This window comes from Solanum verrucosum, unplaced genomic scaffold (assembly GCF_900185275.1).
Source record: "Solanum verrucosum unplaced genomic scaffold, falcon-dt-bn FXZP01000192.1, whole genome shotgun sequence".
Taxonomy (NCBI): domain Eukaryota; kingdom Viridiplantae; phylum Streptophyta; class Magnoliopsida; order Solanales; family Solanaceae; genus Solanum; species Solanum verrucosum.
Genome location: NW_026020222.1, coordinates 320,936 through 341,053, shown reverse-complemented (window position 1 = coordinate 341,053; position 20,118 = coordinate 320,936). Strand labels below are relative to the sequence as shown.

Sequence of the window (20,118 nt, the reverse complement as noted above, 5' to 3'; positions counted from 1 at the left end):
TTTTAATCAATTGTAATACATTAGAGGCTTTGACAACCAGGTTTTGGGGGATGTTATTGAGTTTGATTAAGTTATCTATTTTTATGTTCCCTTGAGACTAATTTTTTGTTTTACTTCCTCGTTAAGTTTGGATTTAGGGTGACTTGTTTTAGTGGGATGAATGTCTATTTTTGGATCCTGACAAATACAATCATATATTTTTTTCTAATACCAAACCAAGTCAAACCAAATTATTAATCAGATTTTTTTCCGAATTGACTCGATTTGTAGTTTGGTTCAGTTTTTGTTTCGATTTTGTATACTAATAAATCTTTGATCCTAAAAGGATACTTCAATATTGGTTTGAGTGGATAAAGTTGAAGAATGTAAATAGGGGTTTTTAATGTGATAATCTTAAATTAAAGATGGGTTAATATAAACATGTTAATGTAATTCCTATGAGGGTAGTAAAATGAGAATGTTAGAATTAAAAACATATTAAATATAAAAATAGTATAATAGTTTCATAATAGACTTAAGAAGAAGCAAGACATTAAGTGAAATAGAATGGGTAATTTTTTACAAGTTACATGACTAGCCCTATTGATGAATTGAATCATGAGTGAGCATGTTGGTGATAGTGAGAGTGCACTTTGAAAGAATGGATGAGACCCGTGTCTGGCAGGGCATACACATATATTGTAGTAGTAGTAGTAGGCCAGTCGTGTGAGTGTCTTTACTCTTTGACTTTTCCCATTTCCCTATATTTATTGCAAGTACCAACTAACTAACATTCCATTATAATAAAAGCATCCTTCTTTCTTTCTTTCTTTCTTTCTTTCTTTCTTTTTGCTTTAGAAATATTTATTATATACAAGTACCATCTTGTTGTTCATATAAACAGTAGTGTTTTTCAGTTCTCAGGGGAAAAATACACACACCAAAACTGGGTCTTTTTTCATCTTCACATGATGAGGTGTGAACAGAAGGATAAATCAATGGCTGAGGTGTATGATGAATATGTTAGAAGTAATGTTTGTGAAAGAGATGCTATTCAAATCCCTCAGGTGAAACACCAAACACAGATGCTCTCTGTTTTGCTTTCTTTTCTTCTCTCTTCTTGATTTTTGGTTTGGGAACTAAGGATTACACTTGTTATTTGTCTCTTGATTTGTTTCCCACTTATTAGACTGATTTAGCTTTTATCCACCGACATAGTAATGAGTTTTTTACATAACTAGTGCAGTTTATGCTGCTATGGAACCTCACTTGCTTTGTGTCCTGTTAAATAATATAAAAAACAATTACTACATATTTTACTCATAGGGGTCGTTTGGCAGGATGTGTTAGAAAATCTAATATATGTATCAGCATAACTAATTGTAGCATTACTAATTCCAGCTTTATTAATACACCCTATTTAGTACTATTCTTATACACTACCAAATCACCTATAATTAAGCTTTTAGACCTATGTTGCTCAGACTTTCAAAAATGTCATCGCACCCATATCCAATTGTTAATAAATGCACTTTTTTTTAGAATGCCTCTTGACATTTTTGAAGAGTGTCTTGGACTGATGTTAGGAAGCATATATAAACCGGAGAAAAATGTGAAAAAAACCTCCTCTCTCAAAACCTTGATAGAAACTTAAAATATCACTTATCCATTGAAAAGCATTTTTGTGCCTTCAAGTTCTGGAGTTTTTCTTTCTATCTCGTGTTTAGATAGTGCTAGGGAGATCTAAACCATAGCGGCTTTTTTCTTGTCAAGTTCTGTAGTGGTGCTTTATGGACTTCTCTTGTCCACTGTAAATCCGTTCGTGTATTTAATATAGAAATAGTAGTGTACATATATACACCAACTGCCTCGGTGTCAGATTATGGATTTGTATAAAGAAGTTTAAGATATGTAAGAAGTTTAAAATTTCTTTTTAAATTTTGAATCTGCCTCTGCTTCTTCCGAGATATCTTGTTCCTTGGTTCTTAGACAAACAATGCCACCCAAATGAGATGCTACTCTAAACTAATATGTGTGTTCTGTCATATTCCATTGAAAAAGGAATACAGCATCAACTAGCTGTTTCTTTCAAAACTGATCTATTGGCACTTGTTCTCAGCAGAAATTAACTGCATTCGAAATCTTTTAAGTTTTAAGCAAATAGTTGTCTTTGTATTTGAAGACATATTTCTGTTATATTTCTGTCCAGCTTGCGCGTATTCTTTAAGGATGCTTGGATTGCTATGATTTCTAATTGTCACCTTGACATGTTGTCGAAGGTCTTGATGAGCAATGGTTCAGGTTTCATAGAATGAGTTACAACTTGTTCTTCCTTTTCAGGGTGAAAGTTCCTCAGGGATTACTGAAGAAAGTGAACATGCTAAGCAATGGAAGAGACCAAATCTATTTGTGGAGATACCTTCCAAATCATCGGATGCCTCTAATCAAGAGTCTGTGCAAGTTAAAATGCTTTCAACACCCACGCCTACACCAAAAAGGGTGAATTTCCTTTTGACACCTAGTCCTTCTAATTCGAGAGCAAACGCTTTTCCTAGTCCCTCATCATGCAGAGGCAAATCATCCATCAGGAATCTTTTGCCAAGACTAAGCTTCAAATTGCGTAATATGAATTCAGATACAGAAAAGGCAACCTTACCAGATTCAGATACTTCGGCCATGGTGCCGCAAGAGAAGGTGTCCATACCAAGGTCATGGTCATTCACTAAATTATTTACACCACGTGTGAAAAGGACGTCATCTTTACCCGTTACACCAATTGATCATTCAAATCCAGAGTCTACTAGTGGAAGTATCAGCAGAGCTATGGCATTTGGTGTAAGTGCTCTGTACAAAGTTGGTTTACTTTCATAATTGTTGTGGTATTAATAACATTTATGATCTAATTTTGTAAGTTGGTCATTTAATGAATATGAGTTAAAACTGCTGCAGAAACACCAAGTATCTTGTTTCATTTGATGACCTTTATTGAATGCTATAGCTTTTTTCTTCTTATTGAAATATAATGCACCTTATGGAGCTTTATATAACAAATCTCTCCCCGAGACCTTGCTCTTCAAGCACCAGTGCGCACTAGGCACTAATGATGGTGAGACTGTCAAAAGTATTTTCTCCAGTCTGATAAAAGAACTATAGGAGGACTATATAACTGTTATTTTCTATGGAAGGACTATTTCATGCCCATCCTGTATCTACACCTGAGTTTATCTGAAGAATGTTTCATATCATATTTGCGTTTATGCTGACTTTCTAGGAGACGATGTTGTTGTTTCCTTGATTTATTAAAAAGTTTAGGGGATCCATCTAGATGATGTTTCATTCTAAACATCGTCGATGTGAGGTATATGCGGAGACCTGGGAAGATTTTTTGACATGTTGAAGGCCTAAAGTAATTGTTTTGCACTCAACAATTTTGTTTAATCACTTGAAATGTGATCTGTTCTTACTGTAGCCAAAAGAAACACAACTGCGCATTTCTCGATCACTTTCTCTACCGGTCATTAACAAAGATCGACGCACTAGGAGAGTTGAATCTTTCTTTCGAGTCATTCCTTCAACTCCTCAAGGGAAGGATGGGGATTCCACAGTTCCAGCTACACCTCCAGCTAAAGTATCTGGTAAATAATTGTTTATATGATCCAAGTAATTATTTGATTTATGTTAGAATAAGGTAAGAGTCCTACATTGGTTGGGGAATGAACCGGTGGTTTGCTTATATGCACTTGGGCAATTCTCCCCTCATGAGCTAACTTTTGGGGTTGAGTGAAGCCCATGTGTCATATCTTTACAATTTATAAGCAATCACATGCTCCGGAAGGTCACTGTACTTGAACACTTTCTGATAGAAAAATGCGATGAGGCTTCTTCTGTTATGAAGTTACCATATGGTGAGCACCACATGTACATGCATGCTTCCATTTCTATCTAATCAATGTGTTATTTCTCAGAAGATGAAGAGCCAAATGGTGAAGATATACCTGAAGAGGAAGCTGTTTGTCGAATTTGTCTGGTTGAATTATGTGAAGGTGGGGAGACGCTCAAGATGGAATGCAGCTGCAAAGGTGAACTTGCTTTGGCTCACCAAGAATGTGCTTTCAAATGGTTCAGTGTAAAAGGTAACAGAACATGTGACGTGTGCAAGCAAGAAGTTCGAAACCTGCCTGTCACACTTCGTCGCCTCCAAAGTGCGAATGTGGGATCCAATAGTTTCCAGCACTTGGAAATAAACGGATACAGGTGAGTGTATTTTGTTCTTTTCTTTATGAGCTAAGAAGACCGAGTATCTTACCTGCTTAACAAGTATCCCTGCACTTCAAAATAGAAAGCAGTGTTGCTCCCTTTCAAATGGTTCTGTCTATCTCATTATTTGGAATTTTTTGTGATATCATGTCTCTTCTAGTTTCGTGTTAAAACTAGATACATATATAAATCCAGCTTTGGTATGCTGATCTCGTAGTTCTTGGTCTTATATTAGGTGCTCCATCTTATTTGATTTCCCAATTGAGGCCGAATACTAAGATTACACATTGAATTTCTGATAGTATATACATGATAACAGAAGTGCTTAGGAGGATCATTGAAATAAGCAAGAATAATATTTCGATGGAAAGTACTGCACTCGACTTTAATGATGATTTACCATTTGATACATCTACTATTGACTCACAACATGAAATGGCACGGAAATGTTGAATTAAAAAGTCATGCTTTATTAACACTTTTGTTGTTCAATCCCAATGAGGAAGACTAGTTTCGTCACATTTTCTGATTCCGCTCTACTTGTCCCACTTTTGTCTTTGGAATGAACTAGTTAAATCTGAAAAAATGGGAAACTAAATGTGTAAATACTTATTAAAGATTACTCAACTGACTCAGCTTCTGAAATTTTGCACAGGGTATCACAGGAACTACCAATTCTTGTCATTGTCAGCATGCTTGCCTACTTTTGCTTTCTTGAGCAGCTTCTGGTAATTAAGAAGTATCTTCATGAAAGAAATAGACCGCCATCGATCTTGTATTGATTTACTATTGTCCCATCTGCAGGTCGGATCAATGGGTACAGGTGCAATAGCAATATCAGTTCCCTTTTCTTGTGTACTAGGTTTGCTTTCGTCTTTGGCGTCATCAACCATGGGTATGTCATCTTCTGCTCAGTTGGAACATTATAAAAACTTTGATCAATCGAATGTTGTAGATATATAACTTCCAAGGAAGTATAAGTTCTAATCAGTACCCCCTTAGGTCCTACTCAATACAGAATAAGACAGATCTGAGTGTCCACGAGACACACCTGTGTCAAGTTTAGGTGTCTCGATAATCGCTTTGAAAGTTTAAGTGTGAAACAAACAGTTCGAGCCAAGTTTGAGTGTCTGTCTATGTATTTTGTGTTCATAAAATCTTACCTTATAAGAAAAAAAGTTAGTGATAAAAAGGAATTGTGTAAACTTTTAACCAAGATTTGGATATAGTTGAAAATCTTATCGGTGACCTCAACTCAAAGTAGCAAATTATGATCTTCACTTGGCTATTTTATAACAAATGCTGGTAGAATATGCTATGCTCATATGTGTTTCCTTTTGTATTCTGACAAAAAACTATTTTTTTTAAAAATTTTTTGGTAGTGAAGAGAAGGTTTGTTTGGGTTTATGCGTCGATTCAGTTCATCCTCGTGGTATTCTTTGCTCATATGTTCTACTCCTTGGTAAGTAATTCTAATTCCTAAATGTGTAGATCTGAATGAATTAGGGACACTACATTGGATCAAGATTCCAGAGGTGGATGCAAAATTTAAACTTGACGTGTTCAACCTTTAAGTTGTTAATTATCACTATCATGAGTTCATGATTGAATACTTATTGAAAGTTTAATAATTTTTCACACATATATTTACGTTTCGTGTTAAAAATTCTAGGTTGAGTTGAACCCATTGAATAAGGTTGTGTCCGCCTCCAGTTGGACCTTTATAATGTTATACTATACATTTTCAGGTTCATGTACAAGCTGTTCTTTCAATTCTTCTATCAACATTTGCTGGCTTGGGGGTTGCACTGTGTGGATGTTCCATACTTATCGAGTTCTTTAGATGGAAAAGGCGGAGACAAGCCGTGTTAGATCAACAACAGCAGAATTCCCAGCTGAATCAAACAGAAATATCGTCCCACATAAGTACTCGTCAAGATTATCAATCGGATTTAGAAAATCCAGGGACAGCTAGTGGGAGTTAGGTAAGCAATAAAGCTATAGCAGCTTATAAGGCATTAAAAAAACACAGTTGTTGTGGGGAAATGGAATGGCTTGTTGTATATATCTCGACGTTACTCACCCTCCACCGGGAAGTAGAAAAGTTCATTGTACTGTGAAAGCGTGGAAAGAAAGATAAAAAAATCCATAAAAAGCAAAAGAAAAGATGTGAAAAGCAGACATGTTTTAGTACACTGTTGTTGTGGAGAATGGCTTGTTGTGTATATATAATGTTGCTTAATCTAAGCATGAAAGATAGGCCTTCGCCAGGGGCGGAGGAAGAGTGTTGGCTACGGATTTGACTGAAGCTAGTAACTTTGGTTCAAAATTTGCATTTGTCTTAAAAATTCATTGAATATTTACATGTTAGAGTAGTATTAAATGTAGAACTCAGTAACTTGAACAGATTAATCTAAAATCATAAGCTTCAAATCCTAGCTCCGCCTGCCATACAAGTTTCATCCAGAGAGTAAAGGAAGAAAGTGACATCTTTTTGGGATTAGTGGAAACATTATGGATAGCTATCTGTCTGCAGCTTTCTTGTTTGAAGATTGGGCCATTTGTTTCTTTAGACTGCCATTTTGCTAGTGCTATGTTGACTTGAACTCTGGACAGGACATGTTCCCAACTTGAGGCAGCAGAAAGTGACTTATGTATGGATTTGTACGAGTGGTTTTCACCTATTACTATCACAATTCAGTTTGCATATGGATTTAGATGTAGGGCTCTAAAGATCCTAAGTTTTACTTGTCTCAATTGATTTTCACTTTTTATTTTCTCTTTCATATCATATGCATGGTAAGAAATAGTTATTAGGGACAAGTAAAACTTAGGATCACCTAATACTCTACTCGCATAGTTTTAAATCAACCTCAATTATGTCATTTCATAACAAAATTTAAGGTGAAATACATAAATGGTCCCCCTAGGTTGTCCACAACAATCGAAATGGTATCTTAATTTTGTCGACGACCAGCTACTTAACACAGGTGTGTTTTGGGGGAACACCCGAATCTAGTAAATCTTACACATGAGCTACGTGTCAAATGGACAAATAAGAAATTGACACGTTTTTTAGGATGTAGATTTTAAAAAAGAAAGAGAAAAGACATAAAGTAACATTTGAAATTGTCTTGAATTTTCAAAAAGACACTTTAATTATGCAAGTCTCCTATTACTCCCTTAAACAATCATGAACTGATATTATTACATCATTTTTTGTCCACCTGACATAGAGAGTGTATGAACTTTCTTAAAAAGCGTGAACAAACTAAATAATGAAGAAAATTTTATGTAGTTTTCTTTTATCCAAATTTCAATTAAGCTTTTTCAATTTTCGGAGAATTCGTTGATTCTTTCAAAATTATCATTTCTAGTTTTGAAGTTATAAGAAAAGGAGATCAATTAATTGATGATACCTTCAAAATTTTGATTCTTCTTAGAAAAATAATTAGTTTTTTTATCAATAACTCAACAAAGTCTAGAAAATAGTACTCCCTCCGTCCTATTTTATGTGGCGACATTTGACCGGGCACGGAGTTTAAGAAATAAATGAAGACTTTGAAATGTTTACCAAATTGTCCTTTAAAAAGTAGACTCTTTTTTCTCTCTCCTCATAAATGTATTGGAGTACTATTTTAAGATTAAGTGGGACCAACAAGGATAAAAGAGGAATTGTACCTTTATAAACTTACCATATAAGGAAATGTGACATTCTTTTTGGGACTGACCAAAAACGAAATGGTGCCACATAAAATGGGACAGAGGAAGTATGATTTTAAAAAGAATCACTGAAAGTAGGGCTGGGCATTCGGTAATTCGGTTTGGTTTTGATTTTTTTTTTGGTTTTTTTGGTTTTCGGTTCTTGTACCACATGTACCAAACACCAAACCAAATTATTTTCGATTCGATTTATACTATTTCGGTTCGATTTATATTATTTCGGTTCGGTTTTTGTTAGTTTGATTTTTTTGTTACAAGAGGATAGTCAATCGTGAATAAGCATCACTAATAGAACGGTGCTTGTTGTCAACGGAAAGAGAACTGGCTTCCGATTCTTCTTCTCTACCTGCTGTACTAAAATGCCGCATTAGTACACTTACATGTCCTATCTCAATAGAAACCATAGGCTTGTCACTCTAAAAAAACACTACATGCTGGTCGGCTAGAGGCTGCTGCTGGTCGGCTGGCGGCTTCTGTTGGTTGGTTTCTAGTCGGCCGGTCGCTGATCGACGCGACGACGTCGGAAGTGGAAGTGGGAAAGCGGGTCAGTGAAAGCGGCGTCTAAGAAGAATGAGAACTCAAGTTAAAAGTGAAGCGTGGTCACTGTTATTCAGTGACCTAATTCGATTGTGCATATACTAATATTTATTATTTAATAATTAATATTAATAATTAGTATATATTATAATTATAATATAATATATTTTGGTACCGAATAATACAAAAGTCATCTACCGAAAATCAAATCGAAATATAAAAAAATATGAAAATTTATACCGAATACCGAACCAAAAACCGAAATACCAAAAAAAATCGGTTCGGTTCGGTATTTATGCCCAACCCTAACTGAAAGAAAGGAATTTGACTGAAGAAGAAAAAAAAAAAAGAAAGAAACTCAAGGAGGGGCTCAACTTGATGTGGGGAGTAGGGTGAGGTGATGGTGAGAGGTGAAGAAAAAGAAAGAAAGAGAGAAAGAAAATGGAGGGAGGAGTAACTTGAAAGTGAAGGGAAGATGAAGTAGAATTTAAAATGAAATTAAAATTAAAATAATAAAATTAAACATATGTCAAAAGTAAGAGAGAGAAAAAACTTGAAATGCAAAAAACATATATTTCAAATTAAATTAACATGTGTCACGAATAATTGATGTGTGATAACAGTTGCTTTTTAAAATCTAGAACTGACTGGAAAATGATGTAATAATATAAGTTCGAAATTGTTTAAGAGGGTAATAGGACACCCGCATAGTTAAGGTGTCTGTTTGAAAATTCGAGACAACTTCAAGTGTCCATTTATGTCTTTTCTCGAAAAGAAATTGTAACTTATTTGGACAACAAACCATCCCTCCACCCCCCTTCTTCTAGCCCTATTTTTTAAAAAATGTAACATTTCTTTTATTTGCTGTTGCTTTTTTATTTTTATTTTTTGGGATTATCTAATTCCTATTGGTCAAACGTAGGTGTGTTAGCAAAATAGATTATTCGAATTAGGTTTTAAAAAAATTGTTTAGACCCTATGATTCTTTTTTTGTTTTGTTTTTTAGGTTGAAACTTTCAAGATCTTTTAATGATAATTGAAACTTTAAAGACTAAGAAGTGAGGAAGAAGGTGAAAATGTGGGACCTATATAATTTTAAAAAAAATTAAAAATAAAATTTAAAGGTTTCACGCACTCAAAATTGAGTGAAAAAACAAATGTTTTGTCATGGATGAGAAATTTACAAAACACACATGTGTCAAGTAGAGATGTATATTTGATCATTGTCAAAGTAAAAATCCGTTAAAGTATCTATTTGGTGTTGTAGACAACTACGAGATGGGTAGGATTTGTGGTGAGTCACCAGAGTCAAGCGACCTGAGTGGTGCAAGATCCGAAAAGAAAGGTTATCATAATTTGACAAGTGTCGATGATGAGCTTCTTGTGAAGTAATTGAGTAAGTGTAGTTGTACCTTGATTGTATTAAACACCTTGATCTTGAACGAATTATGCATTGCATTGTTAATTGTGCAGTTAGAGTAGTTGGTTACATAATTAGTTATAAGTAGTTAGAGGTGGTCAGTGAGCAAATTGTGATGAACCATTAGTCAGTCAGGGTATGTCATTGATATATATACATATATATGTCTTTGTGTGTGAGAAGATTTTAAATTCAAAGTTGGATTACTAAAATGGTCTTCATTAAAAAGTTTTATGTCTCCCAACATTCAAGTTCAATCTTATATTAGTCTCACAAGTGACAAAAGACTTGAATTGACGTGACACATTTTTTTTCTTCAAATTATCATGTTTTCTGGGTTATTGTTAATGATACAGAATATTTTCACAAGATCAAAACAAATGAAGTAGCAAATTTTCACTCAATCAAAATCCCATGAAAGTAGCAGTTAAATCATAGTAATTGATCATAATATATCAGATCACTTGATTTTAGTGTATGCATATATATATATATACACACTTGAAGTCTACCAGAAATAAAAGAGAAAAGACATAAAGTAACAATTAAAGTTGTCCCGTATTTGCATAAAGACATCTCAACTTTCAAAGTGTCATATCACCCCACAGAACTATTTAATATCGTTGTAAACGGGCCATTTTGACCCATTCCCTCGTCTGGGTTGTTACCACGCACATGAGGCTCGTCATTCAGTGTTTTCACTGCCATGGACCAGTTTAAAAGTGCCACGTATCATTTTCTTTCTTTATTATTAATTATTTAATCAATTTATGTCATCTTCCCCAATTTTAAACCCAAAATAACCGTTGGTAGCCCTAATTTTTCGATTTCATGATTTTTTTCCATAGCAAGATCAACGTTGGTTCTCTCTGTTTGACGACTTCATCATCTTTCCCAAGAAAATAAGGTAGAAATTCGTTTTATCTATTAATTTCCAGTATAAAACGTTAATTTGAAGTTTTTTATGGTTTAATTTCTTCTGAATTTTGTGATTAGGTTTTGATTGAAAGTGTCAAATGCAATGTTGAATCGTATTTGTAATGATGAGAATGATCCTATGTTGCGAGTGAAATTGCGATGCAAACATAGTGACTTACTATCAATGCAAACTTCATGGTCGGAGCATAATCCAGCTCGAAGATTTTGGTCCTGTCCACGCTATCGTGTATGTTTCCTAATTCTTTTATGGAGATCTTTTGTTTATGTATTTTTCTTTAATTTGTTTTTTGTGTATTTTAGGAGGATGTGTGCAACTTCTTTAGATGGAGAGATCGTGAAGATGTGGATATACAATCCAAGTACGTAATTCCGAGATTAGCAAAGAGAATTAAGGAGTTGGAAGAAGTATTGGCATCTTATGAAAGTCGTATTGAAAGTAACCAAGTCGTGATGAAGGAGAAAAAGAAGAGCAAATGTAGTAACTTGAAGCTAATTGTCTTGATCATTATTGTGTGTTTTCTATTTTTAAGTCTAACCAAGAATGTGAAGGATGGAAGTTGTAGGTGTGTGCAACCAAAATTTCCATAGACATCTTTAGATACTTTCAAGTTTTTGAAGTCGTAGGTGTGTGTAACTAGAAGCTAATTGTTTTGATCCTGCTAGTTGTAGGTGTGTGTAACTTGAAGGATGGAAGTTGTTGAATGCTCAAGTTATTGTTGAAATAGTTATGATTTGAACAAGTTGTTAATGTATTTGGTTCTCTTGTCTATATTATTGTGGCAACCATTTGAGAAACTTCAAAAATATGTTCAACTACAAATAAAAAGGCAACAACAAAACTGATCAAAAAGAGGAATTCATTGCAACATAATCATTCAAGTTTTGTTTGGTTACACGCAAAATTGAGTTTGATTCCAACCAAAAACAACACCAAAATATACACAATTAAATTTTGTTTGTCAAAATGAACAAGACAACATCAAAATGCCCTACTTCCATGGCACAAAAGTCTTCCTACTTGAAGTTGTTTGGCTTTGGCTATTAGCAGTAGAAGCAGCTGCAGGCCTAGTTTGGATAACCCTTTCAACCCTCATTATTTCTAGGTTGCTATTGGTAATAGTTGTCTTCCCCTTCCATTTGAATCCACGTACTGGTGAGTAGCCAATATCACCAGTAACAACATCAGCCCTCTTTGTCACTCTTGTACCAGTATTGATGACTCTTCTACTTGGCAATCCAAGCTGCGTAAGTCAAATAAATACACATTCAAATATAAGATATTTAGATTTGCATTGACAATTGTAAACTTACATTGAGAGTTGTAAATCCATCTTCAGCTTGGTATATGCCAATACCTACCATTCTTGGCCTTTTAAAAGGTCTTGTTTGTCCTCCACTGGTGTCCTCATGTTCTACTGTTCTCTTACCTCTTTCTAAGCCTCTTCCACTGCAAGTTGCTTCAAAACTAGTTTGACTATTTTGAGTCATTCCTCTTCCTCAACCTAGTCCTTTATTCACAATTATTTCTTGAGGCATTCCTCTTCTTCTACTTGTTCCTTTCCTGCTCCTCTACCTCTACCTCTACCTCTACCTCTCCCTCTACCATTTACAGTCTGTACTTTGAAACCAAAATATTAAAGCATATATATGTTGTCTAAAAATGATATAATAATTAGATATATTACCTCTGTGTTTGTAACAGTTCCATGTGATTGAGTTGGAACACCTATAGAACTTGAAACTCTTCATGTGCCTCTTTCTCTATCACTTTCATTATTTGTGGTGGCCTGTGAAGAAGCTCTAGGTGGTTGAGTTGAACTACTAGCCCTTGATCTGCCTCCTGCTACTCTTCCTGTGCCTCTTCCTCTACCACTTTCAGTAGCCTGTATATTAATATATCAATACATGTACATATAACTTACATTTGAAAGTAACAAATAAAAGTACCTGTGTCTATGAAGATGGTTCAACTGACTGACTTGGACCACCTTGGTTTCTTGTAGGACAGTCTCTTTTATTGTGTCCTTGTGTACCAGATTTGCTACAAGTCATAACAACACCTCTTTTACTAAGCTTTCCAATTTTTCTACTTTCATCTGCTTTCTTTCTCCTAACCTTACCTGGTCTTCCAGGCAACTTCTTGATCTTTGGTGGCTTTACAATTGGATTATTTGATGTTGACCACATTTTCATGTTATTCATTAGCTGAATAAAATGGGCATATGTGCTGAGGTAGGTTTCCTTTCTATAACAACTAGCCACATAATGGATTGGTTCCAACTCCTTGTAATGAAGGGCAGCAACACCATGAGGACAAGGAATGCCCCTGAGCTGCCAGGATCTGCAACTACAACTCCTACTAACAATGTCCACAGTATGTGTAAATCCATGGTATTTAATCTCAAAACCTCTTTCTCCATTCCAAGTCAAGTTACATTCCATAGACTTTTCAATATTTTCTTGCAAAATCTTCAAAGACATAGGAGATATATCAGTGATCCAAGTGTTTGAGAACTTTCTCAAATCACCAATTCTTTTTATCATCTTCACCCTTATCTCCTCAAGAATTGTGATTATTGTTTTATACCTTGCAGGCAGTATCCAAGCATCAAAGCTTTCTGCCATATTGTTGTCCACAACATCACATTTGCTATAGTCTTGAAAATACTTCTTGCACCATGTATTCAAGTTGTACCATAAAAGATCATCCAAACATTCTTGTCCTAATTTCTTCATTGCCTGTATATTATCCTTCATCTCAGCTTTAAATGTGGATTTAGCAATCCTCCAAAACACTCTTCTTCTTTCAACTCCTTCCCAGTTTTTACACCAATTTGCAAGAACATGTCTTGCACATTTTCTGTGTTCAACCAGTGGCAATACATTTTCAACAACAATTTCTAGTCCCTAACAAACCAACATAATAGAAAAAGAATAATTAAAATGCAAAACTCAACAACAATAAAACAATAAGATCAGTAAGATGATTACCTTTTGCATATCAGTAATGATGGATAGTTGATGCCTTTCTCCAAGGTCAAGATCATTCTTCACTAGTTCTACAAATCATGTCCAGGTAAACTGATTCTCAACCTCAACAACTGCCCAAGCAATAGGCAACATTTGGTTGTTTCCATCTCTACAAACTGCCACTAACAACTGGCCTTTACACACACCTTTGATAAAACACCCATCAAAACCAATCAACCTCATAGCACCTCCAAAAATTGTTTTCTTTAAAGCATTGAAGCAAACATAAAATCCTTCAGCCCAGTTTCATCTTCTTCTCCAACCTTCACTACACAAGTACTATTACTCCTTATAATTTCATCTTTATAATAAAAAATCTTACCATACTTCACAATGTGATCACCCATGATCTCTTGTAACACTCTAGTCCTAGCTCTTCTCACTGTTGTCCTACCAACATTAATATCCATCTCCTTTCTAATAATGTCTTGCAACAACACAATGTTGATATTTGGCTTTTGAGTTATTCTTTCTTTGTATTTGGTGGCCAAAAACTTTGAGTTGCAAAGATAGTTATGAGTTGATGTCAAACATTTATGGGCAGGGTTGTATGTTTTAACAATGAAATTTCCACTAGTTTTATCCTTACTTGCACACAACAACTAAGGACAAGTCTCTTTACAACATCTCACTCTAACTTTGCCACGCTCATTCACATATTTTTCAATTTGAATATGTTCTTGGACTGCATATCTTGTCACTACCACTCTAAATTCTTCAACAGTTCCAAAAACCAGTCATAATTCCCAAACAATCTTTTCAGAAGTTGCATCAAACACAACTCTATTTAGGGTTTTCTTCCTCCTAACAGGTGTATGCACTACTTGATCAACCTCTTCACCATCTCCCCAACCTGTTTCATCATCTATTTCAAAGCTAGGAGCTTCATCACTTAGATAGTAAGGTTCATCACCTCTTAGCTTACCAACTAAGCTTTCCCTAATACCAATATTTGTCTCATCATACCCTATATCTGGACCTTTTTCATCAACATTAATCTGATCTGAAGTAGTACCTCTACTTCTCCTTTGTGACCTTTTGAAATGCCTCTTGGATGCCCTTATATCTATATACTCTTGATGGACATCACTGTCAACCTCAGTATCTTCATTAGTATCCCCTTCAGATCCTGATTCATGTTCTACTTCATCATCAGTTGGATCATTATCTATTATAGGATCAGATGAAGGTACAGAGGAAGGATGAGGCACAATAGAAGGAGAGGGTAGACGCGCAGTGGAAGAAAGAGGCACAATGGAAGAAGGAGGCACAATAGAAGGAGATGATGGAGGCACAGTATAAGAAGGAGGCACAGTAGAAGAAAGAGATGGTGGAGGCACAGTAGTAGACTAGTCTTCAAATGGAGTGCTGGAAGTTTCAGAAGGACCAGTTGTAGGGATGGAAGGAAAAGTAGAAGTAGGAGGCTTATTATTAGGGTTAGAAGCCTCATTAAAAGATTCCTCACCTACTCCACTATCACTCACATTGGGGACAAACTCCAATTCAAGTGGGGCCTGATTAGCTTCACTAACTCCATGAAAAACATACACCTCCACTGTATCCCCATCATTTATATATTGAAAAGGTCAAATATAACCTTATCTGTGAGACCCTATAATATGTGTATCATTGAATGAGTGTATGAGGCTTATATGACTTGGTGTATCATTTCAAGAGAATAAGGTTGCAAAGGGGAGGTAAAAATAAATAAAAAAATCAAATAATTAGACTAACGTTATGGGTCAAGAATGGCCTTAAACAAGTTCGAGTTAAAGAATGTCTATTCTAGCACCCCGCCCGTTCAGAACGCTTAAGTTAAGCGGTACCTTTGGGGTTAAGACAAAGAGTGTCTTATATGCTAGTAAGGATGTTTTATAAGGTGATATAGTCGCCCAATGATCGTAAGTTAAGTTTTGAAGTCAAGCAAGTTGAGAAATAAAAAATTGGCAAAAGTTAGAGTAAGTTTCTTTGATAAATTTTCTGAAAATTGGGTTAAATGTCTCGGAGCATTTCTCCCAATCTATAAAGCTTTATAAGAACTCCAATATATGAAATCGAAGGTCTACGAGTCTACCTTCCAACGCACTAAATCATTTGTCCATATGACTTCAGAATTGAGAGATATTTAGATTTTAGTGAGACTGCACAAGTAGGCACGTGAAGGTGGGCCCCTAGCCCATATGTCGGTTTTAGCTTTATAAGATCAAATTTCCCTTCGTTTTATCTCATTATTTTCAACCAAAATAAGAATAAAATAGTCCTAAATCCTATCTAAAGGTTCACCTATCATCCAAGCAAAGATTTACAAGATTTCAACGTGGTTTCACCCTCAGAACATTCATAGAGATTGTGTTATTCCTTTCCTCCTCGTTGGTTGTGATTTGAAGGATTCTTCATGGTGAAGGAGTCTCATTTTTTATGTGGGCGTTGCTGTTGTTTGGAGGTAATAATTCTCACCCTTCATTTTATTGAGTGAGTCCAAGTTATAGCTATGCTATATAAGTAAGAACATGAATAGACGACTGGAAAAATCGTATTTGGATAGTTACGTGATGTTGGGCTGTTTTGAAGTATTTTCTGATATTGTTGTTGTTGGAATATTTTTGGAAATGCTTTGTATGTGTGTGGTTCTTGTTGATATGAGTCTGGAAGAGAAGAAGAAGTATAGATGGATATTTAATTGTAACATAAATTAGTGTAACATTGGTTTTATTATTGCATTGCAATTTTCAAATTGTTTCTTCTTAGTTCAACGTCTCTTGCATTTAAGGAGACTGTTTGTTATTGACAAGACATGTTAATCTACTGCAAGCTCCATCAAGTTTAAGTTTAGGTTTTGTCCTTTTAAGCTCTTATTGCATATGAAGAGAAAGACATGACTCCAAATGTAATTATCGGACGAACGTATAGGATGATGATTGGAAGCCGAGTTCAAGTTATTATGCTTATATTGAACAGTTATAGGACTGTTGTCACGACCCAAGCCTAGGGCCTAGACGTGACCGCCGAATGGGGAACCCGAAGGAACCCCAAACAAGCCTCATAGCGTATCATTACACATCCTTGGTTGCGGAAGAAATTAAAATGACCATAAGCGATAAGCATAATCAAGGGGAAATCGGGACTAAGGGAGCAAGAAAAAAAAAAGGGAATGATACATAAATACCATAGATGAGTCAAGCTCAAGCATAATACACAACTTGTCCAACACCACCTCTAAACATGGGTACTTAGCGGGGGCCAAGACAAACTACCGGGCTCACCCTCATAGTCAATACATAACAAAAAGGGAAAAGTCTTATACATAGCAAGAGATCATAATAAACGTCCCCGGAATGGAGGACTCACCAATAACCTCGATAGAAAATCGTATTAGCCACGCGGAGGAGGATGGTCAAGTGGTGCTCCGGTCCCTACATGGTGACATCATGTAGGCATAAAGTATGCATTAGTACGTTTGAATGTACTAAGTATATGGGATGCAATGCAATGCAACAATAGATGGACATCATAGGCAAAATGCATAATCATACCCGATAGATAGCATATTAATGAAATGATATGTATAATGATGCTTACATAAAAATCATATTTAGTGGGGCGTAGTACATGTGTGGTGAGTGTCCATCAATATAGTATTTCCAAGGCCTACCACCCCCTTGGAGAGGCGAAAGAGGTACAAACCCCTCAATGTGGTTACCCGGGCCTACCACCCCCCGAGCTAGGGACCAAGGTACAAACCCATCGATATGGTTATACGGGCCTACTACCCCCCGTACTAGGCAACCAAGGTACCAACCCCTCGATACGGTTACCCGGGCCTACAACCCCCCGAGCTAGGCTTGGTCAACTCACAACACTCATATAGAGAAAATCATATACATGTGTCCATTTCATCATCATTTCAGTAATTATATAACCATCCGACTCATAGAACGTACATTGGACCTTCCATTTCCTAAGAATTCTATAAATGGGCATTTTATCAAACACATGGTGGGCTACTGTTCATGTAAATAAAATCATGTATTTCAAGAGTACTAAGTCCAACCAATTCCAAAATTCATATAAATCAGCCCACCAACAACATACATATATATATATATATATATATATATATATATCAACCTTCATAATTTGATCATGAAAGCATGAAAATCATAAACATCACATAATAATTCGATTTCATGATAATATGCAAAATAGACCATAATACGGTGTGTAGTAGTAATTCCATACTTCAAGAGTTCATAAATAACCATAAGGACCCATAAACTTGAAGTAGAAATAGAGGATAAATGGTTGGACTTGTGGAAAGGAAGGTTTCCACAATCAAACCCACATACCTCAACTTTGGAGAATCCTTGATGAAGATTGGAATGGAGAATTGAAGCTTGAGATTGAGTCTTGAATCCGGAATTAGAGCTTGAGATGTTTGAATTTGGTTGAGGATCTTGGTGGAATTTTGGAGAGGGCTTAGAGAGTGTTTTTGAAGTTAAAAAAATGACTAAGTATGGGACATATCCCCTTTTTATAATAAAACGTCCCCAACCCGCCTCAAAAAAATATAGCTCACTGGAAATTGCAAATATGCACAGACAAGTTTTACGAAAATGGTCATAACTCCCTCATCCTAACTCGGAATGAGGTGAAACCAAGTTCGTTGGAAAGCTAACTCAAAGAGCTTTAATTTAATAGGTTGTGGCCCTTCCAGTTCCTTGTGTGCTAAGAGATATGCCCCTTTAAAGTTGACCCTCCAAATCGCATTTTTTGCGATTTTTGAATTTTGATACGGTTGCTCTAAAATTCGGGTTAGACCCATTTCCAACTCAATTTGACCCCATGAATAAGAATATGAAGTCAAATTTCCGAAATCATGCACAGATTTTGAGATATATGGAAATTACAATTATAGGTGTTTCCGAAGTACATTTTCGGGCATTTTTGGGGTCGTTTCAACTGTATTATACATATTTTTTTTTATGGATTTAATGGTTTGAAGACTCGTGGTTAGGATTTGGTTATGGTTATTTTGGGTTGGAAAAGAGGGGTGTGGCGATACGCCGAGTTTTAATTGTTGTGCAAGCATACTCTATTTGGTTTTTGTTGACTATTGTGAAGGCCTGCACTTGTTAATAGCTGCTGCAAAAATGTATGTTATGTCATTAATTTGAGGTTGTAATTTGGAGAAGAGAAGGTTATGAAGCATACATTTAAAAATGGTCTGGCGAGCTAATCACTCTGCTAGTGAGCTCTAAATTGCTACTTTGACCCTGACGTGTTAATATTTTGCCTGTAATGGTTGTGTGACATGATTTTATGTAGACTACATACTGCAAGGAAGGGGGTACAATCCATATTGATACAACAAGACCCAAAATCAGGTATGTTAAGGCTAAGCATTGTACTTTCTTTGAGCACGAATTTTGGAATCCTAAATCGTCATATATTGTTTTACTACTCTATTACTAGAAAGACCTTTGGTGAAAGGCATTGATATTGCAGCTGGTATATTTTTGTGACTCCATTATGGTGTTATTCCACTCGTTCGGTTAGATAGGGTATTTGGCGTCTTTATGTCATTTTGTTGATTCTCTTGATTATAGGTCCATGTGTACATATTCTTATTCTTCTTTAGGTGTAGTAACTTAAAAAATTAGAGATGAACTATATGAATTTGAAATCAGTCCTCCTTCCTCGCTAATTTATATTTTTTTAAAACTTTAAAATAAAACGTTGATCTCCAAAACTCTTAAATATAAATCGTAAATTTAAACTACTAAAGTACGGGTTTTTCTGAAATACTTTCTTTTACAAACCACTAAGGAAACATATATAGATACTAAGTGAAGAACTTTAAGCTCTTTATGAACATCCTCAAGTTTAAGTTGCCTTTCTAAATCCAAGTTAAGTGTTCCAGTTTAATCTACAAGTATATAAGTTTCACGAGATATTTACATGTGATACGAAATTGATTACGAGATTATGAGGATAAGAGTACCAATGAGCCAAGATTGGCAACATGATTCAGGTAACAAATGCATTACGGATCCATGACATTGCATGCTATGCATTCTACTTCTGAGCTATAATCGAAAGGTACGGGGCCTATTGCCTATATTTATATGTATGAGACACTGATGGCCACAAGTCGGCGAATATGATGTCGGTTCGCTACCGGAAGGCACCACCATTGCTATCACTTGGTTGGGTATGACATGCATTTGCATCTA

At 35.5% G+C, this 20,118-nt stretch overlaps 2 protein-coding genes and 1 pseudogene across 4 annotated transcripts; 1 reads left to right on the top strand and 2 right to left on the bottom strand.

The window, feature by feature from the left end:
- The first annotated feature begins 875 nt into the window (after positions 1–875).
- LOC125831848 (uncharacterized) lies at positions 876–6,483 on the top strand. Of its 3 annotated transcripts, none has more exons than XM_049510989.1 (8): positions 876–1,046; positions 2,320–2,814; positions 3,449–3,614; positions 3,945–4,233; positions 4,892–4,964; positions 5,041–5,131; positions 5,619–5,698; positions 5,985–6,483. In XM_049510989.1, exons 1-8 carry the CDS (start codon positions 948–950, stop codon positions 6,219–6,221), a joined length of 1,530 nt encoding a protein of 509 aa, XP_049366946.1. In that variant the 5' UTR covers positions 876–947; the 3' UTR covers positions 6,222–6,483. The 3 variants fall into 3 exon arrangements, with proteins under 3 accessions (XP_049366946.1, XP_049366947.1, XP_049366948.1); XM_049510990.1 differs by having other exon boundaries at positions 889–1,046; positions 3,948–4,233; XM_049510991.1 differs by having other exon boundaries at positions 889–1,046; positions 5,624–5,698.
- A 5,361-nt stretch (positions 6,484–11,844) lies between these two features.
- On the bottom strand, positions 11,845–12,391 carry LOC125831849 (uncharacterized; annotated as a pseudogene).
- A 417-nt stretch (positions 12,392–12,808) lies between these two features.
- Positions 12,809–14,295, bottom strand: LOC125831843 (uncharacterized). Its single transcript, XM_049510978.1, has 3 exons — positions 14,208–14,295; positions 13,847–13,914; positions 12,809–13,762 (listed from the first exon to the last, which is right to left on the bottom strand). Exons 1-3 carry the CDS (start codon positions 14,293–14,295, stop codon positions 12,809–12,811), a joined length of 1,110 nt encoding a protein of 369 aa, XP_049366935.1.
- Between the last annotated feature and the right edge of the window lie 5,823 nt (positions 14,296–20,118).